The sequence below is a fragment of the Crotalus tigris genome, unplaced genomic scaffold (genome assembly GCF_016545835.1).
Source record: "Crotalus tigris isolate CLP2741 ecotype Arizona unplaced genomic scaffold, ASM1654583v1 scf7180000021287.315228, whole genome shotgun sequence".
Taxonomy (NCBI): Eukaryota; Metazoa; Chordata; class Lepidosauria; order Squamata; family Viperidae; genus Crotalus; species Crotalus tigris.
In genome coordinates this window covers 167,977-181,827 of record NW_024098436.1, presented here as the reverse complement: position 1 = coordinate 181,827, position 13,851 = coordinate 167,977, and the positions used below count along the sequence as shown (strand labels likewise).

The window sequence follows — 13,851 nt, the reverse complement described above, 5'->3', positions numbered from 1 at the left end:
TATTCTCTACTTCTATTCTCTATTCTATTATTCTTTTATTCTATTATACTATTATTCTATTCTATTCTCTATTTCTATTCTATTGTCTATTCTTATTCTATTCTATTATTCTATTCTATTCTATATTCTATTCTTTTCTATTTTCTATTCTCTATTCTTATTGTATTATTCTATTCTATTATTCTATTATTCTTTTATCCTATTATATTATTCCATTCTATTATTCTATGACTCTGTAAGGATCTCCTGCTCGAGCAGGGGGCTGGACTAGATGACCTCCGAGGTCCCTTCCAAGTCTGCTATTCTATGACTCTGTAAGGATCTCCTGCTCGAGCAGGGGGCTGGACTAGATGACCTCCGAGGTCCCTTCCAAGTCTGCTATTCTATGACTCTGTAAGGATCTCCTGCTCGAGCAGGGGGCTAGACTAGATGACCTCCGAGGTCCCTCCCGAGTCTGTTATTCTATGACTCTGCAAGTATCTCCTGCTGGAGCAGGGGGCTGGACTAGAGGACCTCCGAGGTCCCTTCCAGGTCTCTTTCGATCGATCGCTTGAGTAGGGGGCTGGACTAGAGGACCTCCGAGGCCCCTCCCGGCTCTATTCCGAGGCCGGGAGGGAATCCGTCTTGGGAAGCCGAAGCGAGTCCAGGCAGGGAACGTTCCCCTCTCTCTCTCCCAGCGGAGGGAAGGATCCCTCTTGCAAAGGGCCAAGGTTAATGGCAGACACGGAGACGACACGACAACAAACACACACTGCACAACGCTGTGTGTGGCCGCTCCAGGCTCCCCCCCCACACACACACACCCTTGAGCTGTTCCCCCGTGTGCACATCAGCTGCTGTGCCTGGCTGAGTGACACAAACACACACACACACACACACACACACACACACACACACACACACACACACACACCCTCTCCTCTGCAGGGGCCGAAGAATTTGAAGTATTTTCCTTCGGCTGCGGAAAAGTCTGCACGCGACTCCAGGCCGGGCGTCCCGGTTGGCGCCAAGTCGCGTGCAGAGCGCAGCAACAGCCCTCCCCCCCCCCCGGAAATAAATGTTACGCTCTAGGGGATCGCCTTTCTTTCTTTCCTTCGTTCTTTTCTTTTTTCTCTCTCCCCCGCTTTCTTTCCTTTCTTTTTCTTTCTGTTGTCTCTATCTCTTTCTCTCTCTTTCTCGCTGTCTCCCTCTTTCTTTCTTTCTTTCTTTCTTTCTTTCTTTCTTTTCTTTCTCTTTTCTCTCTCTTCCTTTCTCTCCCCCTTTCTTTCCTTTTTTCTTTTTCCTTCTTTTTTCTCTCTCTCTCTCTTTCTCTCTCTCTTTCTCTGTCCTCCTCTTTCTTTCTTTCTCTTTTTTCTCTCTCTCCCCTCCTTGCTTTCTTTCTTTTCTCTCTCTCTCTCTCTTTCTCTTTCTTTCTCTCTGTCCCCTTTTCTTTTTCTTTCTTTTCTTTCTTTTCTCTCTCTCTCCCTCCTTTCTTTCCTTCCTTCCTTTCTTTCTTTCTTTTTTCTTTCCCTTTCTCTCTATCTTTTTCTTTCTTTTTCTCTCTCCCCCTTTCTTTCTTTCTTTCTTTCCTTTCTTTCTTTTCTCTCTTTCTCTCTGTCTCCATCCTTTCTCTTTCTTTCTTTTCTTTTCTCTCTCTTTCTCTCTGTCCTTTTTTCTTTCTTTCTTTCTTTCTTTCTTTCTCTTTTTTCTCTTTCTCTCCCCCTCTTTTCTTTCCTTTCTCTTTTTTCTTTCTTTCTCTTTCTTTTTTTCTCTTTCTCTCTGTCCCCCTCCTTTCTCTTTCTTTCTTTTCTTTTCTCTCTCTTTCTCTCTGTCCTTTTTTCTTTTTTTCTTTCTTTCTTTTCTTTCTCTCTCTCTCTCCCTTTCTTTCTCTTTCTCTCTTTTTTCTTTCCCCCCTTCTTTCTTTCTTTTTTCTCTATCTCTTTTTCTCTTTCTGTCTGTTCCCTTCTTTCTTTCTTTCTTTTTTTTCTCTTTCTCTCTCTCCTTTTTTTCTTTCTCTTTTTTCTTTCTTTCACTCTCTCCCTTTCTTTCTTCTCTCTATCTCTTTTCTCTCTCTTTTTCTGCCTTTCTTTCTTTCTCTTTTTATCTCTTTCCCTGTCTCTTTCTCTTCCCTCGCTCTGTCTCTCCCCTTCCTTCCTTCTTCTTTTTTTCTTTCTCTTTTTTCTCCTTCTCTAGTTCTGTCTTTTTTCTCTGTCATTCTCTCTCCCTCTTTCTCTTCCCTTTTTCTCCTTCCTTCTCTCTCCCTCTTTCTTTCTCTCATTCTCTCTCTCCTCATTCTTTTTTCTCTTTTTCTCTTTCTCTCTGCCCTTCTCTCTCCCTTTCTCTCTCCCTTTCTCTCTCTTCCCTCTTTCTCCCTTTCTCTTTCTCTCCCTCATTCTCTCTCTTTTTCTCTCTCTTTCTTTCTCTTTCTCTCTCCCTCTTTCTCTCCCTGTCTCTTTCTCTCTCACCCTCTCTCTCTTTCTCTTTTTCTATTTCTCTCTCTCCCCTTCTCCCTCTTTTTCCTTCCTTCCTTCCTTCCTTCCTTCCTTCCTTCCTTCCTTCCTTCCTTCTTCTCTTCTCTCAAAACTTCCCTCCTTCAAAACCGGCTTCTGCAATCCCAGCGGATAAAATGTCAAGGACGAACGCGAAATAATTCTGGATTGTCTCACACACACACACACACAAAAAAAGCACTAAAGAATTGGGGGGGGGGGGCGAAAAACCCAGGGTTGCTTTTCTGCACAAATGTTGCAACTTCCAGATTGTGTAGAAAGCTTTAAAAAAAAAAAAAAAGAAAGAAATATGGCAAATGTGCCAGAGGATCCGGAGAAGAAACATTTGTCGGGAAAACTGGGGAAGGTCCAGCCTTGAAAAAAATCCCGTTGGACACATTTTGGGGGGGGGGGGATTGAGAAATGATTGACAGACAGAGTTTAAAAAAAAAAAAAAGCACCGCTCAGCTGCCTGCAGAAAGTTCAGCTATTTTGCAAATGAAAACAATGTGGCAGAAAAGCGGAAAACACCCCAAAACGTTCTAAAAATGACGGCTTTTCCCCACAATCTTCCCCTACATAGGCAAGTCCTCGACATAACGACGCCTCGTTTAGTGACCGTCCCAAGTTTGGACGTCACCCATTACCCTTTTTTCACACTTAACGACCAAAATTCAGAGGCTCTCGGCAACCGACTCGTATTTACGACGGTCGCCGTGTCCCTGGGGGAGGCAGGGGGGCTCCCACGATCCCCCTCTTTTGCGGCCGTCTGACCGGCAAAGTCAAGGGGGGCAGGGGGGAGGAAGCCAGATTCACTTCACAACCAGCTGACTCGCTTAACGACGGCAGCAACGGGGGCAAGAAAGGTCGCACGAGGGGGGGAAAGTGTCTCGCTTCGCGACCGAAATTCTGGGCTCCCTCGGTGTCGTAAGTGGAGGCCGGCCGCTGTGAACTGATCAGCTGCAAGGGATGTAACTACGTAACCACGGCGGCAAGTCCGGTCGAAACACGGGGACAAATGTCTCACTTAGTGACCCATGTCTCAGTTAGCAATCAAAAATGGGCTCGGTTCTGGTCGTAAATGGAGGACTTCCTGTATGGAGGCTTTGCGGTCTGTTCCATAGGGCTTGCCAGGACGGACCCACATCCTCACCCGAGGTCATCTAGACCAACCCTCCGCCCCTCGACGCTGGCAATTTGTGTCACAACAGCCCTCGACAAGGGGGTACAGAGAGTGCCATCAATTGGCGACCACAACGGAGCCTCAAATTCCTGACATTTCTGACAGGCGATTTTACGACCCGTTTTACGACCGTTCCGGCACACCGTCACAAAGGGAATCGCCACCGTTGTTAAATTTAGTCCCCCCCCCCGTTCTTAAGCAAACCCAGCTTCCCCTTGGACTTTGCGGGCCAGAAGGTGGTCAAAGGGGGTGGGGGGGTCACGTGACCCCTGGACACGTCGACCGTCGTAAAGGTGAGTCGGTGGATGAGCCTCTGAGTTTCCTAGTCGTAAGTCAAAAGTCACTTTTTTCCAGGGCCGTTGTACCTTTGGAGGGTCACAAAGTGAACTACCTCAAACTGAGTTGGAAGGGACCTGGGAGGTCATCCAGTCCAACCCCCTGCTCAAGGAGGAAACATTTACAGAATGACAGAGTTGGACGGGACCTCGGAGGTCATCTAGCCCAACCCCCTGCTCAAGCAGGAGACCCTTACAGAATCACACAGCGGGAAGAGACCTCGGAGGTCATGTAGCCCAACCCCCTGCTCAAGCAGGAGACCCTTACAGAATCACACAGCTGGAAGGGACCTCGGGAGGTCATCCAGGCCAACCCCCTGCTTACAGAATCACACAGCTGGAAGGGACCTTGGAGGTCATCTAGCCCAACCCCCTGCTCAAGCAGGAGACCCTTACAGAATCACACAGCTAGAAGTGACCTCGGAGGTCATCTAGCCCAACCCCCTGCTCAAGCAGGAGACCCTTACAGAATCACACAGCTGGAAGGGACCTCGGAGGTCATCTAGTCCAACCCCCTGCTCAAGCAGGAGACCCTTACAGAATCACACAGCTGGAAGGGACCTCGGAGGTCATCTAGTCCAACCTTACAGAATGACAGAGCTGGAAGGGACCTCGGAGGTCATCTAGTCCAACCCCCTTCTCAATCAAAGAGACCCTTCCAGTATCAAAGAGCTGGACGCCACCTCAGAGATCATCTAGTCCAACCCCCCCAGGTGGGCCTACACCCCCCCCGCCCGGAGTCGGACTCACCGTCCTTCCGGTAGAAGGAAATCTCCACCTTTCGCTCCTCGGAGCCCAGCAGGGCCTGGGCGATCTGAGCGCTGGCGCTGCTCTGCGTTCGAGGGCCGTAGAGGAAGTCACAGGTGCACGGCTTCTGCATGACCTCGGCCCGGCTGTAGCCGCAGAGATCACAAAATCCATCATTGCAGTAGATGATGGCGCAGTTCTCCACCCGGGCGTTGGCGATGATGAACTTACGGCCTGCCGCGGGGGAAAAAAAAAAGGGGGGGTGTCAGTTGGAAGGACCCCCCCTTCTCTTCACCCCCTGCTGGAGGGGAAGAGCCTTACAGAGTCATAGAATGACTGAGCTGGAGGGGACCTCGGAGGTCATCTAGTCCAGCCCCCTGCCGGAGGAGAAGAGCCTTACAGAGTCATAAAATGACTGAGTTATACGGGACCTTGGAGGTCATCTAGTCCAGCCCCTGCCAGAGAAGAGCCTTACAGAGTCATAGAATGACTGAGTTGGATGGGACCTCGGAGGTCATCTACTCCAGCCCCTTGCTCGAGCAGGAGAGCCTGACAGTCATAGAATGACTGAGCTGGAGGGGACCTCGGAGGTCATCTAGTCCAGCCCCCTGCCGGAGGAAAAGAGCCTTACAGAGTCATAGAATGACTGAGTTGGATGGGACCTCGGAGGTCATCTAGTCCAGCCTCCTGCTCGAGCAGGAGACCATGACAGACTCATAGGATGACTGAGCTGAAGGGTACCTCAGCAGTCATCTAGTCCAACCCCCTGCTCGAGCAGGAGAGCCTTACAGAATCCCAGAAGGGCTGAGCTGGAAGGGACTTTGGAGGTCATCTAGTCCAGCCTCCTGCTTGAGCAGGAGACGCTTATAAAATCATAGAATGATACAGTAGGAAGGGACCTTGGAGGTCATCTAGTGTAACCCCCTCGCTCAAGCAGAAGACCCTGACAGGATGACAGAATCACAGAGCCGGAAGGGACCTGGACGGTCATCTAGTCTACCTCTCCCCGCAGGGACCGGCTTCCCCTCGCCCACCTGAGCCATCCCACGGGTGCCTCGGCTGTGGGTCGCCTGCCCTCCCGCTGGGATCGGCAGGATGGAGAGAGGACAGGCGTTCAGGTGGAGGCTCACGTTTGGGCCCCCGGTCTCGGATTCGAATCCTGACCGCCGCTTCCTCCTCCGGAAGCTTCCTCTCCTCTCAGCTTTCCCTCTGGGCAGGTGGGCATCAAAAGGACCTTGTGAAGTCCTAACTGCACCCCCCTTAGTCTGGGGGGGGTTGACCCCCAAAGGGTTGAAGCAGAGTCCCCGTCCCCAAAGTCCGGACGAGCAGGGGAGCCGGTTCTGGCCCAGCCCCCCCCCATCACAGGGGTGAGCCAAGCTCCCCCGTCCCTTCTGATTCTCCCACCCCCACCCCAGTCATGGAGCGATGAGGCGGGGAGTTAAGACCCCCTTGTGTGTGTTTGCGGGTGCGTAGACACACAAACACACACACACAACCCATGAAGGCTTAGGGGACAGGGCGGGCAGGGGCTACTTCGCCCCCAGCTCAACGGCCTCAATCCCAAACTCCTTCCCCTATACTCCCCCCCCCCACTATCCCCCCCAACCCAGCGGGCTCCCCTGGGCCAAAAGACCCCTCCCCAACCCGAGTGGCCGGCTAGCCCCCCCTGCGCCTTGCTCCCCCGCCCCCCCTTCCTCTATTCTCTGGCCAGCCCCCCTCTCCAAGTCTAGGGTCGGTGGTCGTCCCCCCCCCCAGCCTGCCTGCCCCCCTTCTCTCCCTCGGCTGCCTTCCCCCCCCCTTGCAGCCCCCTGCCCCTCGGATGACCACGGGAGGGGGGGCGAGAGAAGAAGGGATGGATCCGCCGAGCCTCTCACCCCCCCCCGCCATTCGCCCCTCCCTCGCCAAAGCAAACATCCCCCCTCCTCACTTTTCCTGCTCTCACCCCCCCCCTTTCGGAGGAGACCCCCTACGCCCGGCTTCTCAGCCTCCCCTCCTCTCCTGGGACCCCCGACCCCCCCCTCCCGGCTTTGATCTTTTAGGCCTCCTCCTGACCCCCACCCCAGAACCGTTATCTCACCCCAGGGCCCCCTCCCTCCAGAGGGCGCCCCCGCCCCTCCTGCGCCCCTGCCCCAGCCTTCCTCCTCCTCCTCCGGGGGGGGTGGTCTCCCGCCCCGCCCCCTCCGCCGACCCCCGTCCCCCCCCCACTTACTCTGCCCTTCAAACTTGCGGATGATGACGTCCAGGAAGGTGTTCGGGGGGGCCACGTGCCCGCGCCGGACCGGCATGCTGCCAGCCCATGGGGGAGGGTCGCCCGGCGCCCCCTCCCCGCCAGGCCCCCCGACAGCGGCGACCCCCGGACGGCCCAGCGCTGGGGCCCTTCAAGGCAGCGCAAGGTCGAGCGGGAGGGAGGGGGAGGAGGAGGAGGAGGAGGGGAAGGGGGGGGCGAGGGACCCCGAGGGGAGGAGGAAGGCAAGACCCCCTCCTCCTCCCCCCCGACGCCCCCCACCCCCACCCACCCCTCTCCTCTGGGGCAGCCCGGTCGGAACCCGGGCGCGCCGGGGCGGAGGAGGGGAGGGGTCCGCAAGGAGGGGGGCTCTCCCCCCAAGACCCCCCCAAGACCCCCGAGCCCGGGGTGGGGGTCTCTAGCCCGACGGGACGGGCTGAGTCCGGCCCGCGGGCGCAGCGCCCTTATTTAGGCAAAGGCGATGGAGAAAGGGAGGGGGGGAGGCAGAGGGGAGGGGGGGAGAGAGAGAGAGCCAGGCGAAGGAAAGCGGCGAGGAGGTTGTAAGGCACGGACGGCAGCCCCGGGGCTTCTTTCCGCCCCGGGCTGCCGGCCGGGCTCGTCTCGTCGGCCGGTGCGGGGGTCTCGCCCGGCCCAGCGGCTCCGGCGGTCCAGAACGGCGGCGGCGGGGGCTGCGGCCGCCAGGGGGGGGAGGAGCCAGCTCAGGTCCGGGGTGGGGTGGGGGGTGGGGGGCGGAGCCAGGACGCCTCTCCGCCAATGGCAGCGCTCCGAGGTGATGAGGCCGAGGTGGTGGTGAGGGGGGGGGCGACCGTCACCCGGCTGGCTCGGGAAGGATGGAGAGAGAGAGAGAGAGAGACGGAGCCCCGGTGCCTCTGAGCCAGGGCAGAGTGCCTCCCCTCTGGGGGGGGGGCGGGGGGGGAGAAGCCTCCATTGGGTGGGTCTGTTGACGGGGGGGGGGCGTTGGGGGCACCCGTGGGTGGGCTGGGGTCTCCTTCCTCCAAGGGGGGGGCAATTGGGAGCACCCGTGGATGGGCTGGGGTCTCCATCCTCAGCGGGGTGGGGCATTGGGAGCACCCAGGGTGGGCTGGGGTCTCCTTCCTCCGAGGGGGGCCATTGGGAGCACCCATGGGTGGGCTGGGGTCTCCGTCCTCCAAGGGTGGGGCCTATTGGGACTGCACCCATGGTGGGCTGGGGTCTCCTCCTTCAGCAGGGGGGGACCACTTGGGATCAACTGTGGGTAGGCTCGGGATCTCCTTCAACTGGGGGGCATTGGGAGCACACCCAGTGGGGTGGGCTGGGTCTCCTTCGCCGGGGGGGGCCATTGGGAGCACCCATGGGTGGGCTGGGGTCTCCTCCCTCGGTGGAGGGGCCATTGGGCGCACCCATGGGTGGGCTGGGGTCTCCATCCTTGCTAGGGTTGGCATTGGGAGCACCCGTGGGTGGGCTGGTGTCTCCATCTTTGCTAGGGTTGGCATTAGGAGCACCCGTGGGTGGGTTGGGGTCGAAGCTTGGGTCTGCCACTCCTACAGGGGGTGGCATTTAAGCACCCCAGTGGGGTGGGCTGGGGTCGTCCCCACCAGGGGGGCCATGGGAGCAACCGTTGGGTTGGCTGTGGTCTTCCTTGCCTCCGACGGGGGGCCATTGGAGCACCCGTGGGACGGGCCTGGGTGTCTCCTTCTTTGCCGTGGGGGCCATTGGGAGAAGCCATGGTCGGGCTTGTGTTCTCCATCCTGCAGCGAGGGGGCCATTGGGAGCACCCATGGGTGGGCTGGGGTCTCCTCCCTCGGTGGAGGGGCCATTGGGCGCACCCATGGGTGGGCTGGGGTCTCCATCCTTGCTAGGGTTGGCATTGGGAGCACCCGTGGGTGGGCTGGTGTCTCCATCTTTGCTAGGGTTGGCATTAGGAGCACCCGTGGGTGGGTTGGGGTCTCCATCCTACGAGGGGGGCCATTTAGAGCACCCATGGGTGGGCTGGGGTCTCCCACCGAGGGGGGGCCATTGGGAGCACCCGTGAGTGGGCTGGGGTCTTCTTCTTCCGAGGGGGGGCCATTTGGAGCACCCGTGGGCAGGCTGGGGTCTCCTTCTTTGCCGGGGGGCCATTGGGAGCAGCCATGGGTGGGCTGGGGTCTCCATCCTTAGCGGGGGGCCATGTAGAGCACCCATGGGTGGGCTGGGGTCTCCATCCTCATGGGGGGGGCATTGAAAGAGGTGGTCCTTCCCCCCTCCCACTCCCCTGGGGGGGCTCAGCAATCTGAGCTGGGCAAATCAACGGGGAGGGGGGGCGCTGAGAGCATCACACATACACACACACACAAACACACACACACACACCCTCCAGCATTCCAAGAAGCCCCCTCCTCAAATCTTGCAAAGGCTCAAAAGGGGGGAGGGGGGAAAGGGGGGGGCTAGGTAACAGGCCCTCCCCCGTTGATCGGTGAAGGAGGACCCCTCCCCTTCCCTGTCCCCCCCCCCGGCCGAAACTCACCTGGGCAGCCGTGCCCACCTGGATGGCAGCAGGCCCAGAGTCGGACTCAGGAGAGGGGGGGGCGCATCGGAGCCTCTCTCGCCGGCCTCCCGTCACTAAACGAACCGTCGTAACTCGAGGACTCCCAGCTCTGAGGCTCCTGCCAATCTCCTCCCTTCCCCCCCCCCCACGAACATTTCAGACTTTCCTCCCCGGTCCTCGATTTAGCGACCACGAAGGCGCCCTGCTACTCGGCGAGCAATTTGAGTTCGGCCCCGTTTTACGACGTGTCGTGCCGCGGTGGCGTCCATAAGCCGGTCGCCCGGTCGTTAAGTGAACCTGGATTCGGGAAGGTCGCAAAAGGGGATCGCCTGATCCCGGGGATACGGCGACCGTCGTAAGTTCAAGTCCATTGGCCAAGCGTCTGAATCTTGATCCCCCCCCCCCCGACCGCAGGGGATGCTACAAAGGTCGTAAGGGTGAGGGAAGGTCTGGGACTGCTTCCCTCCTCAGCGGCAGTGGAGGATGGGCTTTTGGCCGGCTCCGCCCTTCCTGAGGAGGAAGTTGGAAGGACCGTCTAGATGACCAGGGATTCAGAAAGAGAACTTGGCTAAGTTTAACATGGATAAGATTGGGCCTACAAGTGTCTAGATGGGGTGTCCACCTTCAGCTACATTGTGGACTTCAACTCCCAGAATCCTCCGGCCAGCATGTTTTAAGAGGGTTGAACTTCAATTCCCAGAATCCCCTAGCTGACATGCTTTAAGAGGGCTGCACTTCAACTCCCAGAATCCTCCAGCCACCATGCTTTAAGAGGGCTAAACTTCAACTCCCATAATCCCCCAGCCAGCATGTTTAAGATGGCTGAACATCAGCTCCCAGAATCCCCCAGCCAGCATGCTTTAACATGGCTGAATTTGAGCCCCCAGAATCCCCTAGCCATCATGCTTTAAGAGGGCTGAACTTCAACCCCCAGAATCCCTCAGCCAGCATGCTTTAAGATGGCTGAATTTGAACCCGCAGAATCCCCCAGCCGGCATGCTTTAAGATGGCTGAACTTCAACTCCCAGAATCCCCCCCCCAGCATGCTTTAAGATGGCTGAATTTGAACCCCCAGAATCCCCTAGCTGGCATGCTTTAACAGGGCTGAACTTCAACTCCCAGAATCCCCTAGCTGGCATGCTTTAAGATGGTGGAAGTTGAATTCCCAGAATCCCCTGGCCGGCATGCTTTAAGATGGCTGCACAACTCCCAGAATCCCCCAGCCAGCATGCTTTAACATGGCTGAACATCAACTCCCAGAATCCCCCAGCCAGCAGGCTTTAACATGGCTGAATTTGAACCCCCAGAATCCCCTCGCCAGCATGCTTTAAGAGGGCTGAACTTTTAAGAGGGCAGGGGGTTGGGCTAGATGACCTCCAAGATCCCTTTGAACTCTGTGATCCAGTAAGGGTCTCCTGCTTGAGCAGGGGGTTGGACTAGATGACCGCCGATGTCCCTTCCAACTCTTGTCATTCTGTGATTCTGTAAGGGTCTCCTGTTCGAGCAGGGGGCTGGACTAGATGACCTCTGAGGTCCCTTCCAACTCTTCCGGTTTTGGGGTCACTCCTCCGCTGAGAACCCCCCCGAGGTCTCCTTTTCCGCTTCTGTACGGAACTAAAACTGCGCTTCTCCTGGATCCCGGGCTGAGATTGTCTTCTTCACACCCTACTACTTGCTCAGCTTCCGGCCTTCCTGACGGAGGGATTCAACCCGGAGTAGGAGAGATCCGTCTGCGCGTAAGCCGTGCTAATTTTGCTCCTTCTGTTCCGAAGAAGCCCCTACACAACCGTAAAGTACAGCATCAAACATATAAAGCTGTCTCGGAGTGATATGCAAAGTGTCAGCCGTCAAGAGAGCGTGGAAGGAAGATAGACTCCCTTCAATCAATCAATCAGCCAGAATAGAGTTGGAAGGGACCTCGGAGGTCATCTAGTCCAGCCCCCTGCTCAAGCAGGAGACCCTGACAGAATCAGAGAAGGACAGAATTGGAAGGGACCTCGGAGGTCATCTAGTCCAGCCCCCTCCACGAGTGGAATATCATTTCAGAGTGACAGGATAGCAGAGTCAGAAGGAACCTCCGAGGTCATCTAGTCCAGCCCCCTGCTCACGGAAGAGATCCTTACAGGATCATAGAATAACAGACCCTGAAGGGACCTCGGAGGTCATCTAGTCCAGCCCCCTCCACGAGTGGAATATCATTTCAGAATGACAGGATAGCAGAGTCGGAAGGGACCTCCGAGGTCATCTAGTCCAGCCCCCTGCTCATGCAAGAGATCCTTCCAGTCATAGAATAACAGACTTGGAAGGGACCTCGGAGGTTATCTAGTCCAGCCCCCTCCCCAAGTGGAATACCATTTCTGAGTGACAGGATAGCAGAGTTGGAAGGGGAGCCTGGGAGATCATCTAGTCCAGCCCTCTGCTCACGCAAGAGATCCTTACAGAGTTGTAGAATAATAGACCCTGAAGGGACCTCGGAGGTTATCTAGTCCAGCCCCCTGCTCACACAAGAGATCCTTACAGAGTCCTAGAATAACAGACTCTGAAGGGACCTCGGAGGTCATCTAGTCCAGCCCCCTGCTCACACAAGAGATCCTTACAGAGTCATAGAATAATAGAGTCGGAAGGGACCTCGGAGGTCATCTAGTCCAGTCCCTTGCTCACACAAGAGATCCTTACAGAGTCATAGAATAACAGACCCTGAAGGGCATCTAGTCCAGCCCCCTGCTCACGCAAGGGATCCTTACAGAGTCATAAAATAACTGAAGGGACCTCGTAGGTCATCTAGTCCAGCCCCCTCCACGAGGGGAATATCATTTCAGAGTGACAGGATAGCAGAGTCTGGAAGGGACCCTGGAGGTCATCTAGATCTGCCCCCTGCCCGAGCGGAAGGCTCTTGCAGAATGTCAAGAGTTGGACCCGGGGAGGTCCCGTAGTCCACCCCTCTGCCCGATTGGAAGACCCTTACAGGATTACAGAATAACAGAGATCTCTTTTAGGAAAAAACAAACAAACCCCGGTTTGGCTTCCCATTATAGCTTGGTTTGCTTCGTGTTGATCTTTCTTTCTCCACCAGGGGGCAGGAAAGCAGCTTTCACTCCATGTAGATCAGTGGTTCTCAACCTTTTTAATGCGTGACCCCCAACCGGTCGTAAGTCGAGGAATACTCCACCGGTCGTAAGTCGAGGACTACTTAACTGGTGCAGCACCGTTTGCAGAATGGGACTTTTGGCGGGCTGAGCAGGGCAGAGACAGCCTGGACAATTCCTATTGGCTTTTGAAAGCCAACAGAATTAGACTCTATTCAAGAGAGTCTCTTCTATTGGCTTTCAAAAGCCAATAGAATAAAAGGGAGGAGCACAGCTAAGGAAAAGGGGGGGGAAAAATGGCGGACTGCGTTGTTTGGCGACCCCCGTGAAATGGTCGTTCGACCCCAAATGGGGTCCCCACCCAAAGGTTGAGAACTGCTGATGTAGATGGATGGATGGATGGATAGATGAATAGATTCTCTCAGGGCCTCCTGCTCAAGCAGGGGGTTGGTCTAGATGACCTCCGGGATCCCTTCCAGCTCTAAGTCTGATTGATGGATTGCGTCGTTAACTGATGGACTTTCCAGGTCTCCGACGCCACGTGTGCCCACCCCCGGCTTGGCCAGCGTTGTCGGGAAGGATGCCCCCAGCCGGGGCACCCGGGTTGTCTGGATGGACACCTGGAATCACACTGGGTTGTCGCCGACGTTCCTTGCATGGCGGCCCGCTCTTCCAGATCTGTGATATTCCAGCTCTAAGTACTTCCATAAATAAAAGATCTGGCGGGATAAATCAGCCTGCCCGCCTCGGTCTGCCGCACGCCGACCCTGCGGAGAAGGCAACAGGCGGCAACTCTCCCCAGAGACGCTGCGGGGTCGGCTGGACGGCCGGGAATGTCAGCTTCCTGCCCCCCCCCCCGGAGAGACCGGGAAGCGGGCAGGAAGTCTTGGCTCCCCTGGGGATGATGGACGCCGGAAGGGCGGATGAGAATCCCAGCATCCAGTTTTGGTCCTACCCCCCCCCCCCCACACACTCCCAGATCACTGGGGGAAAAAAATAGAATAGAATAGAGACACACACAGAATCACAGAGTCAGGAGGGACCTCGGGGGTCATCTAGTCCAACCCCCTGCTCAAGTAGAACATTCTTTCAGAATTGCAGAATCGCAGTCAGAAGGGACCTCGGGGGTCATCTAGTCCAACCCCCTGCTCAAGTAGAACATTCTTTCAGAATTGCAGAATCGCAGAGTCGGAAGGGACCTCGGAGGTCATCTAATCCAACCCCGCCCCCCTGCTGAAGTAGAACATTTTTTCAGAACTGCAGAATCACACAGCCGGAAGGGAC

At 56.1% G+C, this 13,851-nt stretch overlaps 1 protein-coding gene across 2 annotated transcripts in view; it reads right to left on the bottom strand.

Annotated features, from left to right (window-relative positions):
- Nucleotides 1–7,137, bottom strand: part of KCNH2 (potassium voltage-gated channel subfamily H member 2) — a 51,674-nt gene extending 44,537 nt beyond the window's left edge. For both annotated transcript variants that reach the window (XM_039369851.1, XM_039369853.1), the window contains exons 1-2: nucleotides 6,943–7,137; nucleotides 4,737–4,967 (exon numbers count right to left, since the gene is read on the bottom strand). In XM_039369851.1, the coding sequence (XP_039225785.1) occupies nucleotides 4,737–4,967; nucleotides 6,943–7,018 (307 nt within the window). In that variant the 5' untranslated portion in view covers nucleotides 7,019–7,137. The remainder of the gene's footprint in view (nucleotides 1–4,736; nucleotides 4,968–6,942) is intronic.
- Between the last annotated feature and the right edge of the window lie 6,714 nt (nucleotides 7,138–13,851).